The sequence below is a fragment of the Suncus etruscus genome, chromosome 7, assembly GCF_024139225.1.
Source record: "Suncus etruscus isolate mSunEtr1 chromosome 7, mSunEtr1.pri.cur, whole genome shotgun sequence".
Classification (NCBI taxonomy): domain Eukaryota; kingdom Metazoa; phylum Chordata; class Mammalia; order Eulipotyphla; family Soricidae; genus Suncus; species Suncus etruscus.
Genome location: NC_064854.1, coordinates 23509002 through 23530230, shown reverse-complemented (window position 1 = coordinate 23530230; position 21229 = coordinate 23509002). Strand labels below are relative to the sequence as shown.

At 39.5% G+C, this 21229-nt stretch overlaps 1 protein-coding gene across 1 annotated transcript in view; it reads right to left on the bottom strand.

The window, feature by feature from the left end:
• Positions 1-21229, bottom strand: part of MRC1 (mannose receptor C-type 1) — a 102098-nt gene that overhangs the window by 78998 nt on the left and 1871 nt on the right. Inside the window, 3 exon segments of the mRNA XM_049777532.1 lie at positions 363-527; positions 6215-6388; positions 7316-7717. Coding sequence (XP_049633489.1) covers positions 363-527; positions 6215-6388; positions 7316-7717 — 741 coding nt within the window.

Below are 21229 nucleotides of genomic sequence, written 5' to 3'. Positions count from 1 at the left end.
TTCAAAAACCTCAAGTAGCTTTTCCCTGGACTCAACAAAACACAATCTCATTCACAATGTCTAAGGGTCTAAGTTGTTGTTACAAGCATTTGCTCACGGATTTGATCACCACATATTGATTATGCACCTTCTACTTGGAGGTCAGATGAGTCCTCATCTCCTTATTACCTCTCATAAAAAAAAGCTGACTCCAGAGTTAAAGCTGGCTTGCTCCTAGTTGCCTTCTTTTGGGATGCAAATGTGTCATGCCTTCTGCCCAGTTGGTTAAAGACTCTATAGTTAGGTTTACAGGCACTACAGTAAGTTCAGCTATATGGACATGAAATATTCATGATAATATTTTGGTCTCGTTGTGGCATTACCTGTCAGGTATGTCTGTTCATGTATCTCTGTGATGCTCAGGAGATCAGCGTCCTGTTGCTGGCAACTTTTTCTTGCCTGGTGCCAAGTTAAAGCAGATTTGGAGTTTATCTGGTAGTAAATACTTGTCAACGGGTCTCTAGTCCATAAATTGTCACTGCCCTGAACTGTAAAAGAAGGCAAATGGGATTGACTGGATCATGCCTGAAAGAGACTTTGTGTGGTCAATCATTTTAAACATTCCCATAAACATGACTGTCAAAAAACAACATACTTCTCTTCTTTCTCTTTTGTTTAGGCTTTCAAGAGCCTATTAGACTATCTTCAATCCTGAGATGGAGAGTTTGCAACAGATCATTGTTTTTGATCTCTTTTTGAGTCTAAAGAAATCACAGGGACACATCAGCTCCCTCTTTTTCTATGGGGGTGTTTAAGATAAGGTTGATGGGGAAGTGAAATGGACAGATAGATTAGGTAAGAAAGAAGCACCAGACCAACTTCCTTAATCTAGTTGAAACAAACCCAAAAAATAACGGGTGAGTGAAAGAAAATAAATAGATGCTTTTTCACCACATGTACTCACTGCTTAAACATTCTAGTTTGATGAAACAGAAGATGAAGGACTTTCTCTACCTACAGAATATCCTAAACCAGTATCCAGCCTTCTCTCCCACTCAGAGTCTGACGTCAGCTAAAGTACCAACTGTAGAATCTCATTTCCTCATCTCTAAGGACATCATATACAGTAGCTCCTGGAAATGGCAAATGATGCAAGATTTCTCTTCAGATTAAAAAAAAAAACTCTATTCCTTTAGCTTAGTTCCTTCTTTGCTATTTCCCTATATATCCTATGAATTGATGTACTTGTAAAAGAACAAAATTATAAAATAATTTATAACGGGATGAATACCTATATATTTTTTGATCTAACATGGTAGAAATTTGTTATCAACTGAGCCATTTTGGGTGCTTACTTTTATGAAAAGAGAAGAGGAAATACTCTATAACTTATCACATTTTCTGCAAAGCTTTCAACTTGCCGAACAGTTGGGTAATTTTCCATCAGCTCCTACTTTCTCCTGTATATAACAATATATTTAATTCCATCATATACCTGATGAGGAACCTTTTTATTCCTATTATTATGATATAAACTTGTGGTCCTTTGTTATACTCAAAAATATAATAAAATTTCTAGAAGAACAAAGGCCTATTCAATGTTTTCACAATATAATTGTTATAGAGCTATAAAATAGTTTGAATTATGAAATGTTGCATTTATGGGCCAAAGCAATAGCACAGCAGTAAAGCTTTTGCCTTGCACGTGGCCGATCCAGGTTCAATCCCTGGCATCCCATATGGTCCCCCTTGCCAGGAGCAATTTCTTAGCGCATAGCCAGGAGTAACTCCTGAGCATCACTGGGTAATGGCTTAAAGCTTCCCCACCCCCACCCCCCAAAAAAAAAAGAAAAGAAAAAAGAAATTTTGCATTTCAGTCATTGTAATTGGAGGCCTTTCTGGTTTAATGTCCAGATAGGTTTTTCTCCATGCACATGAGGTCTTTCAAAGTAGATGATTGTGGAGCATGAGATGTTTCACATATTCTTAGCACCTTGGAGTTTTTGCTTCTAAGATGGCAGAAAACATGATAGGTTTTTAGGAAGGAAATTTCTTTTCTTACTCAGGAATGGTGGAAAGGGACATGATTAACAAAAGAAGAAAATGCAACCTGGCTTTTCATTTGAAGGAAGTGAATTTGAATTTTCAACTAAGGAGTTAAAAATATATTCCCAACATATGTATAGATTTGCTGACTGAGTTCAAATCCTCAGAGTAAACCAGCATAACCAAAGTAGAAAACAAAGTTGCTAGCTATGGGGAATTGAGAGAGATCTTTTCCTTTTCCTGTTTTCATGATAGTTGAAAATATATCTAAGTAGAAGGGAAATATTACAATAAACAATGCAGAGAACAAGGAAGAGAATATAGTAAGGGTCATTGGCACCTCATTCTCCCTTATTGGCTCTGCTAAGTTAAGACTGATAAATAATATAAAAATGTCCTTCCAACAGTAGTGTGAAACCTAGAAAGTGAGATGGGTCTGGGATTTAAACCACTTTTTGAAAAAAGCATCAAGCATTTGATGCACTTAAAAGTTGTCATGCATACTGGAATCCAACTTTCATCATTATTGTCCTTGTACCTTTAATACCAAAATATATCATTTTATGCTAAATACACCAATTTTGGTAGAAAGGCCAAAAGACTGAATGCCTATTCTGGAATATACTCGGGATTTCTCTCCAACATCTATCCAAAGTTATGGGTTTTCACTGTGATAAGAGTTGTCATTTGTATTCCATCTAATGATTCATTAGTTTCTAATCAAATGTTCCTTTAGCAACTTCTTTTTCAGGCTGGAATTGTACTCCACGTTAGAGCACATGCTGTGGGTGCGTGAAACTTCGGTTAGATTTTGACTCCACCAAAACCAACAACAACAAAGCAACCGCTTTGTCCACACAACCCAAAGGAAGATGCTATACTGGCCTTTTGAACACTATCCCCTACAACTCCATTTTAGCAGGTGTAGAAAATACTGTTTTTACTAAGTAATAGAGAAAGACATTCTTCGATCATTACAGAACAAGCATTGCTTGTTTGGGAGGAAATTTTATCCTCAGACAAAAAGGAATCCTGATATACAGATCAGACCTCTGAAAGTTAATCTGGGAGAGGAACGTACATTTGCTTGTCCCAAGAATGGGAGAGGAGAGTCATCAGGAATGCAAAGTCATAAGGTTTTCAGGACATTCACCCAAAAAAATAGAAACTGCCCAGGGAAACTTCTTATAAGTACCTCTGGGATAGAGAATGCAAATGCATTTCAGGGGGGATGTACTGTAAAGATAAGCCATCCTGAATAATAAAAGTCTGTGAGTTCTGGTTTTAACTTGTGTCAGCTTTAGCTTGATGCATAATCAGGAAAGTTTAGCTTGAGATTGATTCCAGAGACCTCTGAACCACCCCAGATTGCCTCTCCATGCTCTCCCATGTGCCAAATCCCCATCCTGTGCAGAAACAGAGAAGGCTGGACAGAAGTAGAACCCAGATTTGATAAATGCATGAAGCCTAAAGAGCAGCAATTAAAGAGATGAACCAGAAAGATAGCACTGGGATGTTGGTACTTGTTTTTGCACACAGGTAACCATGTATGTGTTTGATCCCACACAATGTTGATTGTAGCCCTAAAACTCCTCAAAACTAAATCTAAAATATATATAAAATTTGAAGAACAGAAAATACTGTAGGGAGAAAAGAATGAGGCTGGCAAGAGAAAGAGAAAAACAAAAACAAAAACTCTTGTTCTTCCTCCTCCCAGCATAAATGATTGTTTGTTTGTTTGTTTTGGGGTTTAGGGCCACCCCCAGTGGTGGCACTCAGGGGTTAATTTTGGCTCTGCATTCAAAAAGCATTCCTGTCAGGCCCAGGGGACAATATGGGATGCCAGGGATGGAACCCAGGTTGACCGTGTGCAAGGCAACTGGCCTACCTACTGTGATGTCATTCCAGCCCATGGCACAAATGTATTTCCCAAATCTGTTGCACTTTATACCTCTAAAATCTTTATGAGATCATGAACGTGGTCCTTTCCATCAATATGCAGCAATGCCACTAATTGTGCATTATTGTAATCCCAATTAAAAGTCTACTTGGAGGCTGGAGAGATAGCACAACAGGTAGGGTGTTTGCCTTGCACGTTGCCAACCCAGGTTCAATTCCTTGAATCCCCTGTGATCCCTTAAGTATTGCCAGGAGTAATTCCTAACTTCAGAGCCAGGAGTAACTATTAAACATTGATGTAATAGTATTCTCAATAAAGGAAAAAGAAAAAGAAAAAACTCTGGGCTGGAGCTGGAGCTTCATGGGCTAAGTGCTGGCTTTGCATGCAGGAGGTTTGGGTTTGATCATTGGCACCACATGATCCCCTGAGTGCTTTCAGGAAACACACCCCAAGCATGGATTCAGGAATAGGGTCTGAGCCACAAAATGTGTCCCCCCAAAGAAAAGTGAAATGTTAAAAACCCTCCATGCATGAAATTAACCCAATTCCATTGATTTTTTAGGAGCAAAATGAAGTGACAGATAAACTGGATAAGAGTCTCATTATTGTCATTTCTACAATGACACTAAATTGAGGCATCCTACAAACTTCTCTCCATCAAACTGCATGCATACTTGTGACATTGCTGATATATTTCCTTTGATTTATAGTTTAGAAAATCTTTGGGGGCTGGGAAAAGACAGGTCTAATTCTTAAGTACACACTGAAGCATTTATAGTGAAGACATCTAACCATCTTAGAAAATAATCAGTTATTAAAAAGTAGTTGTTGGAACGACCTGCTTACAGGACAGGGCTCCCTGCATTGCCCTTTGATTGTGAGGTGAAAGGAGAGGATGCTCCACGTCCTGACTTCAATGTAAGATATGCAGATTCCAGGATCTTTAATACAGAAACATGATACCAACAACAGAGACTGTGTGAAAAATAAAAGTGTGTTGGCACTACAGACAATGTATTGGATTGGACGATCTAGCTTGCTTGGAGCCTAGACTTGGTCTTGTGCCAGGAAACTTCAGGGGTCTGGTCTCTTTGTACTTAGTCCAAGGTTATTTCTTTCCATGTCCCTCATATTTTGGTGGGCCTATGCAAACAACAATTGCCACTCTAACACCATTCTTACTGTGCTCCTTTGACTCTAATCCTTAAAAAGAACTCACTTAAAATTTGAGGTTAACTTAAGCTAATATGCATGTATATGGAAATGTAAGAAAATACTATGCCTGTAATGTTTAAGGAGTTACGTAAGTTTTATGGCTTTAGATTGCCTTGTGTACTGTTAAGAAATATTATAATGTGTTACAATCTGGGGACTTGAGGGACAAAGTAATTGTACATGGATTCTGTCTTATTTATCTTAATGTTCTTTGGCTGAAATTTCAAAGTTAATATATCAGCAAGGGGACTTCTGAGAATTATGTTATGGGTGATTGTCCTTCCACTGTAACTTTACCTTGTCCTCTTACTTTGCACCCTTGTTCTCATAATTAAAAATAAAAATTAAAAAAAAAAAGTAGTTGTTGGGGAAAAAAAGTAGTTGTTGAAAATAAGGAGGCTATTCACTGTCTCTCAGTGAATAAATGCTAGAAATTTTTACTCTGATCCTCAGCTCAATGATTGCTTTTTCTATTCTACATGAGGGACTAGGATATCTGAAATGGGGCTGCAGTGATGTAAGAGAAGATAATGAACATGAGAGAAGTTTGGGGAGAAAAACCCTTTTTTTTAATTTGTTTTTGTTTTTTGGGCCACATCCGTTTGATGCTCAGGGGTTACTCCTGGCTAAGCGCTCAGAAATTGCCCCTGGCTTGGGGGGACCATATGGGACGCCAGGGGATCGAACCACAGTCGTGTTCTTTCCTTGGCTAGCGCTTGCAAGGCAGACACCTTACCTCTAGCGCCATCTCACCGGCCCCGAGAAAAACCCTTCTAAGGGTGAGAGAGAGCACAGGGGTTAAGGCCATAGTGGGGCCAACCTGTTTTAACCTGAGCTGAGGTTCAGGAGTGCCCAGAAATAGCTGTGTTTAAGCCAACCTCCCCTCCCATGACCCTCAAAAAAGAGGAGGAAAAGGACCAAAGAAATGAGACGGTGGGTAAGGCTCTTTCCTTGCATACAGCCAACTCGAGTTCAATCCTAAGTATTCCATATGGTCTCCGATAAATGCAAAGTCTCATCACGACCTTCCATACTTGATATGCCAACATGATCAGGATGGTGACAGTTACTTACATTTCTTTGGACAATATCCATAGAGCTTATCCTGGTCATAGTTGGCTGTGGTGCTACACCAGAGCCAGCCATCGGACCTGCCAGCACTGGTGCATTCTGCATACCACTTGTTCTCAAACTTGAATGGGAAGTTGCACTTGGCCCCGTTGGCATTGCCCTGCAGCGTGTATATGACTGGAAGACATAGACAGATGAACTCTCAGAACATGTGTGAGACTTCCCGACCCAGGGTCCCTTATATCCCAATGTGACCCTCAAGCCCCAAAATTTCAATAAAATTAAAGTATTACTTCAACAGAATCGTGTTAACAGAGATTTGGGAGCTTAAGCTAAAGTGAAAGTTATTTCTCAGAGTTGTAACCTACAATTTAAAAAAAAATTGTTTTCTTGTTTTTGGGCCATACCTCGTGACGCTCAGGGGTTACTCCTGGCTATGCACTCAGAAATAACTCCTGGCTTGGGGGACTGTATGGGTCATCGGGGGATCAAACCATGGTCCGTCCTAGGCTAGCCCGCACAAGGCAGACACCTTGTGCCCTGCGCCACTGCTCTGCCCCATAGTTTAAATTTTAATAAAAACTATATCTATGTTCATCGTGTCAGTAATTCCAATGGTGTATCATTGCAGTCATTGTCTTGTTCTTGGGGAATAAGAATAATTCAAAACATAAAGGCAATAAATAGTTTAGTGTCAGTACAAGCATAATAAGAATAAGCTCATTTCCTTGAGTCACTTTCCAGCAAAGAAGAGTAGTAGAATTCAGCAAAAAAGTTCAAAAAAAGTTAAAAAATTGTTGACACTAGAGATGAGGGCTGGAAGGACTGGCTCAAGATATAAAGCTTATCACAAAGAGTGGTGAGTGCAGTTAGAGAAATAACTACAGTAACAACTACCATTACAATATTAATGAGTGAGAGAAGTAGACCACCTGTCTTGAATACAGACAGGGGTCGGGGAGGAGGGAGATGGGTGGCATTGGTGGTGGGAAGGTTGCACTGGTGAAGGGGGAGTGTTCGTTTTATGACTGAAACCCAACTGCAATCATGTTTGTAGTCATGGTGCTCAAATAAAGACATTTAAAAAAAATTCCCGTTTCTTACCTTCATAACCTCGGGAACATAAATCATCTGTGGTTCCATAGATCTTCCATCTGCTCCATAAGCCCGACCCTTTGTACAGCACGACATTCTTTTCTTGCCTGTTGCCATAGTTAAAATACAAATCTTCACCCTGGATCCCAAAGAGAGTTTCATTTTTGCACTCCCACTTCTGATTGGCTTCCTTGGAATTACAATTCTGCAGGTTGACTTTTGCCCACTCTGTTTTGGAGGGCACGCTCAGGCATAACTTCAAAGAGACACTCATCAACTGGGATTCAGACACCCATCGAAACTGCTGGGCTTCGCTAGAAGGGTTGCAGGTGGCAGTCTGCACGGCAGTGGTACCAACAGCTTCCACACAGCGCTTGTGTTCTTCATTATAGATTAGAAATTTCCTGGTGTCTGTGGGAAAAGGAGGATGCAAAAGTGAATATGCAGGTTATGCTTTCCTTTTCCCCAGGGACTTAAGGAATATCACAAGTCATGGGAAGGATACTGATTCTGTATGAAACTGCCACAAAGTTGATATTGACTCTGTGTGGAACTGCCCAGTCCCCTTAAAACGATTTTTGGATCTGAGGAGACTGAGACTGAATAGAGGGAAGCTTTCTTGGCGACCATATAGCCGCTGTCAACCACCTAAACATCTTCATAATATTTTAGTTCCTGCCAGGAAATAGTGCAGTAGAGATGGTGCATGCCACATATGCACCTGGCCTGGGTTCAATTCCTGGTACCGAATGATCCTCCGAGCATCTCCAGGTGCCATCCTAGAGGCCCCCAGGACCACAATTTTTAAAGGCAGAATTATTTGTCACCTAAAAATTGAAACTGAGACTCCTCTCACATCTATGGAGATTGAGAATTGAGTATACTGTGATCCAATACAACTGTAAATTCTTTTTTTTTATTTTTTTATTTTTTTGGGTCACATCCAACCGTGCTCAGAGCACACTCCTGACTCTGTGCTCAGAAATCGCTCCTGAAAGACTCAGGGGACCATATGGGATGCCAGGATTCGAACCAATGTCCATCCTGAGTCAGCTGCATACATACAAACGCCCTACCACTGTGCTATCTCTCTGGCTCTAAGCTGTAAATTCTACTCTACTACGACACTTCTTTTGTGTTTGCTATCACACTGCTTGTCGTTCTTACTAAGCTTCCAATTCATGTTTCAAACGTGTTTCAGGCATGTACTAACTCCTTATTAATAATAAATACATATTTCACTTCACACTTCAACTATCTGCTTGAATGATCATGCAGAAAGCAACTGGTCAACCAAGCTTAAGGCACTGGGTTTCTTTCATGTGCTCCATGAAACAGTAAGAATTTCTTCTAATATTGCAATCTCTCCATTATGTTCTCTTTTTGGATGTTGCTATTAAGTTTTTGTTACCTGGTTATCACATGCTGCTGGGGTTAATTTCATTCCAAATTGGATGCATTTAAAGGGCAAGTATCCTACCTTTCGTTCCTATTAATGGCACTACCATCTATCAAGAATCATAAACCCAAAACCTATGGATCTAATGTAGAGCTCCAGCTTTCTGACTCTGGGAAGAATAAAAGCAGATCAATTGACTTGCTCTAAAATAAACTATGACAGTAAATTTTAGGAAGTCTGGTCACATAACAAGATATTTGGTCAATTACCAGTCTCAATGTGGCTCCAAGGTATTAGTTAATGGTAGGAATAGCATTTAAATCAGTACATTTGTGTACAATAAAATATTGGGTGGGACTTATTATAGTAGTTAAAGGCTTTCAGAAAAAATATTTTAGTTTCTACAAATAAAATTCTCTTGTCTGCCTTCTGATTTGAAGTGCAATTGTGTCTTTTGTAGAGTTCAGACTGCCAGCTTCCTCTGCAGCTCATTGACTTGCCAGCTTCACAGTCACACTAAGTAATTCCTTAAAATAAGTCTCTTTGTATGGATAAACATGCACAAAGAAAAGCAGAAAATCTCTAGAGCTAGAGCTGGTTGACACATAAAGATATATATGCACACAATAGTAATGTCTCAGTTCATTCTTTTTATCTCCTTCTCTATTACCACCAGCTTAGGCTATTCTAGGTTGGCCTTGTTCTGTTCTTCTTGAAACAAAATCATCAAAGTCAATAATGATTTGTTTTTCTATTTCTAGAAGGAGATGGGCCTCACTTGTCTGACTCCAAATATCCAAAGCCACATGCTCCATGAAAGGGTGATTCCCTTCTAGTGCTGCAGTGTCTTCCAAAAGTCACACTGTTGGGTGTTTTCTGAGAGCAGAAGCTCATGTTCTGTCATGATTAAGTCCAAGTAAGAAATGAAAGAAGTCAAAGTACATTTGGAGAAGAAGCCATAAATTTAAACCCAGTATCTCAGATTAAAAATAGCAGAAGGAGCTGAAGAAATCAAATAACAAGTAGAACGCTTACCCTTGTACTCAGATCATCAGAACCAAATATGATCCCTACAACCTCTCTGGGAGAGATCCCTGAGCACAGAGTTCTGAGTATAGCAGGTGTGGCACTAAAGCACACACACACAGAGAAAAAAAACCAGTAACAGAGACATCAAGTAGTAAGCATTTTTAAAGGCTTTGGTTATTCTGTAGCATGGAACAAGAAATTCAATGTTCAACCCTTGCTTGAGATTTCTTTCTCAGATGGATCTCACATTTTGGTTGAAGACCTTCACTATCCTATGATCATTTCACTTTGCTTCTGCCTTTCTGGAGATATGTTATAGGTTGGTAGGAGGTTTGGGGTTTGCTGTTCTTGTTGTTGTTGTTGTTGTTGTCTGGTCTTAGGGCTGCACCTGGCAGTACTTATGGCTTACTATGGCTCTGCAATAGGGATCACTCTTAGCAGTGCATGGGGAACCATAATGCAGTGCTGGGGATTGAACCTGGCTCAGTCATAGGCAAGACAAGTACCTTATCCACCACATTATCTCTCAAACTACAGAGGTTTGGGCTTTGATACCACTGACCTATCCTGGTCTCCAGTCCCCACCATGTAACACAATCCACAACCCCCTCCCTACCCACAACCCCCTCCCAACCCACTAGTGTTAGCAGATCCCTTCTTTGTGCTCATTTCCTGGCACTTGTCACCTTCCACCTTCTGTTCCTTGAACACTTTCATCACTTCCTCCCTCCAAACCCCATATTTTTAGTTCCTTCTTCATCTCCCAGATGCTAAACCTCAGGATCCACTTGTTAGCAAACTAACTTTCCATCTTTACTCTTTAACTTTCTACATAATATTCATCTGTTGGAAAAAAATAGATCCTTTACATTGGTTCACTTGAGGTTTTGTGTGTATTCCTCTATTGGAACATCAATTCCATTAGTTGATTTTCCTGATAGACTACTATGTTATCTTTGGGAACAATGATAGTCTCAAGAAATATGAGTTGGATGGATAGTGATTCTCTTTGAAAGCTTTTCCCCTATGATCTCCACTTATTTGACTTAGTTGTTGATTTGTGGTTTGGGTTTATTTAATATTAATTTTTCTTTCAATGCCTATTTTGCTTCTTTTGGAGCCAAACCTGGTGGTTCTTGGGAGTTGCTCTGGAAGTGATCAGGAAACCAGCAGTGCTGGGGATTGAATCCTAGACTCCAACATACATAACTGGGCTCCAGCTCTTTGAGCCAGTTCCTGTTCCATCTAGACCTATTTTTACCCAGGGGCAGTTTATTCACCTTAGCACGTAAGAAAGGAATGCTTGGAAATGCTTCTATTTCCATCCAAACTTATCTCAGCTTGTTTTGTTGATTTGTCTTTGACATTGGGAAGCAGGGCAAGTTTGATATTGCCTTTGCTGGACAATGGAGGGAAATGTAAAATTATCACTGAATTCATCCATCATTCTTTTCCCCCCTCAGGCAACATGAAGCCAAGTGGCTCTCACAATTTCTGTACCACATCTTCCTTGGAGAATGTCTCCTTCTGCCTCTGAAAATTAGCCAAAGCCTTGACAAAAAGGCAGCTTGTGGCATTTTGATACTATTAACCATACAATGTTTTGTTGTTATTATTTGCTTACTCATTTTGGTGTCTCAGCTATAGTAAAGGGTTTTGTGCTAAGAGATCACTCCTTGCGATGATCATGGACGATGTGCAGTGCAGAGGTAAAACTGATTCCCAGGGGTTACTCTTGGCTCTGCACTCAGAAATCAGTCCTGGTTGGCTAGGGGGACCACATGGGATGTCAGGATCAAACCTGGATCAGCTCATGTAAGACAAGTGCCCTACTTGCTGTACTATTGCTCTGGTTCCTCAAGCATTTGTTTTGTTGTTTTGTTTTGTTTGTTTTGTTGGCCACACCATTGACGCTCAGGGATCACTCTTGGCTCTGAACTCAGAAATCTCTTCTGTCTTGGGGAATCATATGGGACGCCAGATTATCAAACCGCAGTCCCTCCTAGGACAACTGCTTGTAAGGCAAATGCCCCACTGCTGCCATACCTCTTTGGCCCCTCTCTCAAGCATTTTGAATAACTTTAAATGATTCCATAACACTGAGCAAAAACTTAAATGTTAGAACTCACTAAGAAAATTAGTATATTAGTGGTGAGTGTTCACAGACACAACTACTACATTGTTAGATGTTTTCTACTATGGATAACTGAAGTGTAGACATGAAAAACATAAAAAGAGCATCACTGCTGCAGGGAAAAATGAGTGGGTACTTGTTACCCCACCCCCCATTCTTCGTGTGTAACCTTACCTACAAGAAAGACATGCCCATTTCTGGTCTTTGTAGGGGCAAAGGTGACTTGCATGGATGGACAATGGAGAAGGGCAGGAGGAGAGATGGCTGAAAGAAGCTAAGATAAAGGGCAAGCTGAAGATAGCTTGCGTAAATGGTTATGATATAGGCCACACATATTGTCCAGGGTCTGGAATAAAGATTATATACCTGAAGCCTGCCTGTGAGTTTTCTACCTGCTGCTCTCCTGAACCCAGATACCCCAGCTGGAGGGGGTTGGAGCCATGTGGCCTGGGATGGCAGAGAAAGGCCCCTCCATTCACCATCCACCTCCATCCAAGCCCATCCAAATGGCTTTAATACTACAGGTTCTCTGTAATTGGTCCTGCAAGAACACCTTTATCTCCCCTTGCCTTGTGTAAGTCAATTCCTTTTGGCTTCACTTCCAATGCCCCCATCCTGGTGTGTAGGGCATATCTGGCCATAAGAACCTCCCATTTATCATTCCCCATAAATATTACAAAGGTTGAGGCTGGAGCAATAGCAAGTGGCTAGGGTGTTTGTCTTGTATGCACCCTACTGAGGTTCAATGCCTAGCATCCCAGATGGTCCCCCAAGCTTGCCAGGAGTAATTTCTGATGCAGAGCCAGGAGTAACTCTGAGTGTCTCCAAGTGTGACTCAAAAACCAAAAACCAAAAAATAAAAAGTGGTTACAATGGTCAGTGAATTGACACTCACTGAAGCAGCCCAGTGTCCAATGGGAATGAGTGAGGTACCATGCAGGGTCCTCCCCTCCCTTGGCTGGAGACCAACCTCTCAGACACTTTCCTGCACTGACACCTCAGCAGTGTCCTGAGGTGGAGCTTCAATTATCCAGGTTATCTATTTGGCCCAGTTCCCTCACATATTCTGTATGCTGCCCTCTCTTTCTGTCCCACTGCCGCACTGTTGCTGCACTCCTACAGTCACCAGCTAAACTAACAGTCAAGTTTACTCTTTGTCATAGTTGCTCCAGAAACAAAAGCTGAGAAATCAGCCTACAGCCTCAGGCCCTACAAGTAAAACCTATGGAAAAATATAAGACTGTGCCCCCAAAGACTTTAAAAACCAATATTTAATATGAACTTAGTAAATTTAAAGCAAAAAATAAAAAAAATAAAGCAAAAACCTGTACCCAAACACCAGGGACTGAAGACCAAGAGTATAAGAATTGCCATGTTGAGCTATATAAAGAAAAGGAACCTGAAAAATTATTATTATATTGTTTGCACTTATATTGTATTATATTGTTTTCACTCATCAAGCATCAGAGAACTTACTCTGACATCTTTGCATTGGGACTGAAGGGGAGATACCAATATGAATGCAATATGAATTGTATCCTCAGAAAGAAATCAATTTTAGGAGCAAGATACCATCCTCCTACCCTCCTTTCTAAATCAATGATTATCTCAGGTCAGGAGCATAGCTAAAAGGTAAAGCACAGGACTTGTATGCATGTGGCCCACATTTGATCTCTGGAACTACAAAAATCAAAAGCTAGAGCTATCTGCACACTCTGTGCTTTCTTCATTTACTACCATCTCAGAAGATCTTCTCTGCTGATCTCTTCACCTGTGTTCTTTCTGTTTCTATCTCTACTTTCTGTCCCTTTCTTTTTCTTCCATTTCTTCATCACTTACCTCTACCCAAATTTTAAAATAAACAAAAACTGAAGTTGACATACCATCCTAACTTTTCCACTGATAGCAATGAATTAGTTACTATTTGTATATCATGTAAAACCAGCTCTGACATTTGGTTACCAGGTTATCAGACCCTTCTGCTTCTAACTTGTGTAACTGGTCAAGTTCCTAAAATCTTGGGCTTTCAATTCTCTGTCTGAAAAATGCAGGAGGAGTAACAAAGCCAAGTGACCATTGTTAGACAATCTAAACCAGGGTTTAAGAGATCTTTTCTGCTCATGACCCCTTTTTGCCCAAGAATTTTTTACATGACCTCAGATATAGAGGCATATGAAATAGATATACAAATCTAACATCTCCTGATAATAAAGCACAAAGACATATAATTTAAAGTAAATTGCTTTAAAAGTTGAGTGACTCATAATTTCAGATGGTAGGTAGAGTCTCAATAAAGATCTAGCATAGCTCACAGTACATAGAAGCTAATGCATGTCTGTTCTTATTATCAGTTGATTGAACAAGCTGTACTTGAAGACTATGTAAAATGTTGCATAATATAAAATGTTTCATAATAGGATAAAACTTGAGCAGACAGAAAGTTTTATAGCAGTCCAGCGATAGAAACTAAAGAACAGAGACCATGAAGATACCAGAGTTCAAACTCAGAGCACAGGTGATGTGATACAGAAAGGCATATTTTGTTTTTGTTTCTGGGCCATGCACACTGGTGCTCAGCGGTTACTCCTGGCTCTACACTCAGAAATCACTTCTGGAAGGCTTGGGAGACCATATTAATGCCAGGGATCAAACCCGGGTCTGCCACATGCAAGGCAAATGCTTTACCTGATGTGCCATCTCTCTGGCACCAGGTGAGGCATATTTTGGGATCAGCAAAATTGCAATTGAATCCTGAGCACATTATTTCCTAGTTGGGTTGCCTTTATGAAATCAATTAATCCAGCATTAATTACCTCCTCTATACAACAGAGAAACTATGATAGAATTTTCACAAATGTCTAAATAAAAATAATTGATGCATTTCATTTCACAGAAAGTAAATGTTCTTGTTCATGTCCTGCTTCAGCTATGAAAAATGTCTAAACAATTGACACCAATAGCCTAAGTCCCTCTCTAACATACAATTGTTTTAAACCACATTGATGTCTTTTCTTTTTTTATAATTATCTTTATTTAAACACCGTGATTACAAATATGATTATAGTTCTATGATTACAGTCATGTAAAGAACACCCCCCTTCACCAGTGCAACATTCCCACCACCAATTTCCCAGATCTCCCTCCTCCCCACCCCCCTACACCTGTACTCGAGACAGGCTTTCTACTTCCCGCCTTCATTCACATTGTTATGATAGTTTTCAGTGGTCATCTCTCCAACTGCACTCATCACTCTATGTGATGAGCTTCATGTCATGAGCTGCACCTACCAGCCCTCATCTCTCTTGTCTCTGAGATACTGTTAAAAATGTCTTTCATTTTTCTTAAAACCCATAGATGAGTGAAACCATTCTGTGTCTTTCTCTCTCCCTCTGACTTACTTCACTCAGCATAATAGATTCCATGTACATCCATGTATAGGAAAATTTCATGACTTCATCTCTCTCAACATACCTCAGCTGGAGAAGGAAGTAGAGGAGGAGAAAGAGGAGGAGGAGAAAGTAAAAGAGGAGGAAGAGGGGGAAAAAGAAAAGTAGGAGGAGAAAGAGAAGGAGGAAGGGGAGAAAGAGGAGGAAGAGAAGAAGAGGAGGAAGAGAAGAAGGTGAAGAAGGAGGAAGAAGAGGAGGAGGAAGAAAAGAATGTGAAGGAGGAGGAAGACAAGGAGGAGGAAGAGAAGAAGAGGAGGAAGAGGAAGAGAAAGAGGGAGGAGGAGGAAGAGAAAAAAGAGGAGGTGGAAAAAAGAGAAGAAAGAGGAGGAAGAGGAGGAGAAAGAGGAGGAAGAGCAAAAACAAAATTTAGTCTTCTGCTACTACAGGAGACCCACTTGAGGTCCAATGGAAAACTTGAAATTTAAAGAGTCACGAGGCCAGAGAGCTAGTACAGGAGATAAAGATTTTGCCTTACATGTGGTTACATCAGTTGCTACCCTGGCACAAATTTCCAGCACCACATATGGTCTCCTGAGCACCACCAGGGTGAGTCATTAGAACAAAGCCAGGAATAACCCCTGAACATCACAGGGTGTGGTCCAAACCACCACCTCCAACACAACCCCTTCCGGTAAGAAGAGTCACAAAATGACCATAAAGACAAATAGTAGCCATAAAAGGGCAATATGGGACAGCCATACTTTTATCAAATAAAGTAAACTTTGTGGTGAAAAAAAAAGATAACAAGAGCAGAGATAGACATTAATACATGCACTGAACAAAGTAATTATTAATAGAACTGGAGAGACACATTGACACCATAACAAGAGCAGGAGATGTTAGCACCTCATTCTCACCAAGAAATAGATGGAAATCAACAAGGAAATACAGCTGAATGAAAAATGCAGTAAGCAAGGCATGGTTGACTTCTAGAGCAGCATTTTGGAACTGTTTTACACCTGTGGCCAACCTGTCTGCATATGACTCCACAAACCAGCAGTTCTAACAGTTGCAGTAAACTAGTAGTTTTCCACCTCCTATTCCTATGCACTGAAATTACTCTGATTAGTATTTGAAAACCACTCATCTAATGATCTGTCTGTTCCCCCAAATCCAGAGATGCATTTTGCTCAGGTGTACAAAGAACATTTTCCAGGTTTTCCATGGGCATGTTGAGACAAACAACAAGTGTTCATAAATTCAAGAAATCTGAAACCAATCTCTCTCTGGTTTCACAATGCTAAGAAAACTAGAAATAAAAATGTTGGGAAAACCTTAAATAAATGAAGACTACACTCCAGGCTATGAAACATTCCTTGGCTGAATGAGGCAAAATTTTAAATGGCCGGAAATAAACTAAATAAAGACATGAGTATTTAGAAAATATGGATCCCAGAGAAAAACAGTACTGAGGTAAGCACACATAGTAATACAATCTAACACCAAGAAATAAGAAACAGGGCTGGAGTAGTGGCGCAGCCATAGAGCATTTGCCTTGCACACAGCTGACCCAGGATAGACCATCATTTGATCCCCCAGTGTTTCATATGGTCCCCCAAGCCAGGAGTAATTTCTGAGTGAAGAGCCAGGAGTAACTCCTGTGTCACCAGGTATGGCCCAAAAACAAAACAAAAAAAGAAATAAGAAAAATATCAAACAAACTATTTAACCTCACAACTAGAGGAAGTAGAAAAAGAAGAACAAATAAAACATAAAAGCAATAAAGGGAAGTAAATAATGAAAGTTTTAGTGGGATAAATTGGCCTTTAAATTACAATATAAAAGGTCAACGAAAACAAGAACTGTTTAGGTTTTAAAATTCCTCTTAAGATAGTCTTGAAGATGATGTGAGTCTATAAATACCCAATTATATTTTAGTTTTTTTCAATTTTGAGATATAAACTTATTTGTAGTAGTCTCTTATTATCTTTTGTATTCTTGTAATGTTTATCTGACTTCTCCCTTTTTCAGCCTGAGACTATTAATTACAAACTTGTGTCTGTTACTTTCAACAAGTCTGACTAAAAGTTTGTCTATTTTTTAGTAAGTATAGTTAATTATATATTTATTTTTTCAAAGAACTAGTTTTTGTTTTCATTGACCTTTGATATTTTAATTTCAAGGCCAAGACAATTATGAGACAAGAGAATAAAGGAATCATGTATCCTGACTTCCAACTATCCTAAAAAAACTATAGCAAACAAAACAGAGTGATCATGAAATAGAAATGTTGACTACAATGCTATTGATGATAATGAGCATATGGAAACAATCATAGAAGAGTAGATATAAAAGCCATGGTATCTATACACAATGGAATAGTATATAGTCTTCAAAGAAGAGGAAGTTATGCCTTTTACTAAAACATGGATAAAACCAGAGGAATCAAACTCAACACAATAAGTCAAGGAGAAAAATAAATACTATGTAATCTCATTCGTGTATGATATATAAAAAAAATGAAGCCAGGGAACAGGCCAAGTCAAACAAAAACAAACCTTTGGATTCTGTCCACAGAGCTGAGGCCACCAAAGTTAGGAGGAGTCAAATGAACAGTAGTGAAAGGAAATTTATTCTCGGACAGTAACCATGGGGTAGTGACATATATATATTAAAGAGGTATAAAATGATACCCCTAAAATTATACAGTCCTGTAAACCAGTGTTACCTTGACCAATAACTGTTCACATGTGACTTCACCTACTAAGAGGTAAAATAAGAATTATGTGGAGTCAGAGAGATAATACAGTGGCTAGGACACTTGCCTTGTACACAGCTGACTCAGGTTCAATCCCTAGCATTCCATAGATCCTGAGCACTGTCAGAAGTGATCCCTGAGCATAAACCAGGAATAGCCCTTAGGTACTAATAATTGACCCAAATATCTCTTCTTCAAACAAAAAATTATAGGCTTGCAAAATGAAAAAAAAAATTCTAATGAAGGGGGATATTCTGTTTATGATTGAAACCCAACTACAATCATGCTTGTAATCATGGTGCTTAAATATTTTTTGGTTTTTTTTTTCCACATATAAATGTATTGATTGATAGATTTTTATTGACGTCTTTATTTTGTTGTAGATATTGAAGTTGATGTCTCCAATTTTATTTTATTTTATTTTATCTTACTTTCTCTCTCTTTTTGTACTCTGGCATGGTTTGATTTTAGAACCGAGACTATTGAGTGGTGCTTGTGTTTATTGCTGTAGTGCTCACTGGATATTTAATTTGAGATTTCTTTCTGTACTGATGTGGTGTTTCAATTACCTTTTTCTTTTTTCTTTTTTTTTTTTTCTTTTTGGTTTTTGGGCCACACCCGGTAACGCTCAGGGGTTACTCCTGCTATGTGCTCAGAAGTTGCTCCTGGCTTGAGGGGACCATATGGGATGCCGGGGGATCAAACCGAGGTCTGTCCAAGGCTAGCACAGGCAAAGCAGGCATCTTACCTCTAGCGCCACTGCGCCACCACTCGGCCCCTCAATTACCTTTTTCATGTCCTCGCTCAAACTGAGGTTGAAAGCCTCTAGAAGGACTCTGCCATGTTCAGCTTATTTGATTTATTTTATTTTTTCTTATTTTTTTTGCCCCATTTTATTGCTTTTCTTTCCTTCAAACAAAACCACATAACTCGAATTATTGAGCTCCACCTCTCAAATAGAGGGGGAAACAAGGGAGAGTACCAGGACCAAACAGATATATGATCACTAATAGTAAGCTAGACAAAGAGGGGACCACCTACTCTAGCAGCCTGGGGGGTGATGGTGGGAGATATGGTTGCAGGAAGGGAATGGGGATGGGGGATGACAAATTTGGTGATGGGTATTTCTCTGATTTAATGTTAATATGTACCTAAAATACTACTGTGAAAGATATGTAAGCCGATATGATCAAAATAAAAATTTTAAAAAATATATTTTTTGTTTTGGGTTTTTGGTTCTGTTTTTGTTTTTGGTTTTTGGTTTCGGGCCACACCCAGTGACACTCAGGGGTTACTCCTGGCTATGAGTTCAGAAATCACTCCTGGCTTGGGAGACCATATGGAATGCTGGGGGATCGAACCACAGTCCATCCTAGGCTAGCACAGGCAAGGCAGACACCTTACCCCTTGTGCCACTGCTCCGGTCGTAAAGATTTTATTGCTTGTTTGATTTTTGCCTCATTTTATTTTATTATTTTTATTTTTTATTTCTTTATTTTTCTCTTTTTTTCACAGAACCACACAACTTAAAGCATCTTGTTCCGCCTCACAAATGAAGGATACCAAGACCAAACAGTCACATGAACATTAAGTAGAAATTAAAAAAAAAAATGATCAAACTTAAACACCAAATCCAAAGCCAATGACAATAGAATTGATACCCAATTTACAACATACTAGACACAGAGAGGACCGCCTATACTAGTAGCCTGGGGAGTAGAAGAGGAGGATATGGGATACATACTGGAACAGGGGTGGAGGGAGGACAACATTGGTGGTGGGAATGCCCCTGATTCAATACCTAGAATATTACTGTGAAAGATTTGTAATCCACTTTGATTAAAATATAAAAGAAAAAAAAAAGAAAAAAATCTCAAAAACAAAAAAGTCTAAACAAATGTCCTGACCCAGGCTTTTCTATTAGAAAAGATTATGATCCCTTCTGCCTCTCTCATCTCTGTGCCTATTCTTCAGAACGAAGCTTCCAGAAGGGAAATAGTTCCTGAGCAAGTTGAGCAACACTTTCTACAGAAAATGAGAGGTCTCACTATAATTCACCCCAGCTTCCCAACAGGCCCTGAATGGCTGCAAGAAGCTGAGTGACAGGGAACTGACTGCCAATCACCTCATGTAGTTGGGACAATGTAACTCACAAGATTTTTTTTTTTACTGAATTTAGTTTTAATTCTTAAAAGAGGGAGAATAATCTGGGGACTGGAGTGATGGTATTGCAAGTAGGACGCTTGCCTTGCATACAGCCAAGGAAGGTTCAATCCTTGACACCCCTATGATCATTCCCATGCCGCCCCAGAATTGATAACCTCAGTGCAGAGCCAGAAGCCCTGAGTGTGGTTCTTCCACCCTCAAAAAAAAAAAAAAGAAATAAGGAAGGAAGGAAGGAAGGAAGGAAGGAAGGAAGGAAGGAAGGAAGGAAGGAAGGAAGGAAGGAAGGAAGGAAGGAAGGAAGGAAGGAAGGAAGGAAGGAAGGAAGGAAGGAAGGAAGGAAGGAAGGAAGGAAGGAAGGAAGGAAGGAAGGAAGGAAGGAAGGAAGGAAGGAAGGAAGGAAGGAAGGAAGGAAGGAAGGAAGGAAGGAAGGAAGGAAGGAAGGAAGGAAGGAAGGAAGGAAGGAAGGAAGGAAGGAAGGAAGGAAGGAAGGAAGGAAGGAAGGAAGGAAGGAAGGAAGGAAGGAAAGGAAGGAAGGAAAGGAAGGAAGGAAGGAAGGAAAGGAAGGAAGGAAGGAAAGGAAGGAAGGAAGGAAGGAAGGAAGGAAGGAAGGGAAGGAAGGAAGGGAAGGAAGGGAAGGAAGGAAAGAAAGAAAGAAAGAAAGAAAGAAAGAAAGAAAGAAAGAAAGAAAGAAAGAAAGAAAGAAAGAAAGAAAGAAAGAAAGAAAGAAAGAAAGAAAGAAAGAAAGAAAGAAAGAAAGAAAGAAAGAAGGAAGGAAGGAAGGAAGGAAGGAAGGAAGGAAAGAAAGAAAGAAAGAAAGAAAGAAAGAAAGAAAGAAAGAAAGAAAGAAAGAAAGAAAGAAAGAAAGAAAGAAAGAAAGAAAGAAAGAAAGAAAGAAAGAAAGAAAGAAAGAAAGAAAGAAAGAAAGAAAGAAAGGAAGGAAGGAAGAAAGAAAGAAAGAAAGAAAGAAAGAAAGAGAAAGAAAGAAAGAAAGAAAGAAAGAAAGAAAGAAAGAAAGAAAGAAAGAAAGAAAGAAAGAAAGAAAGAAAGAAAG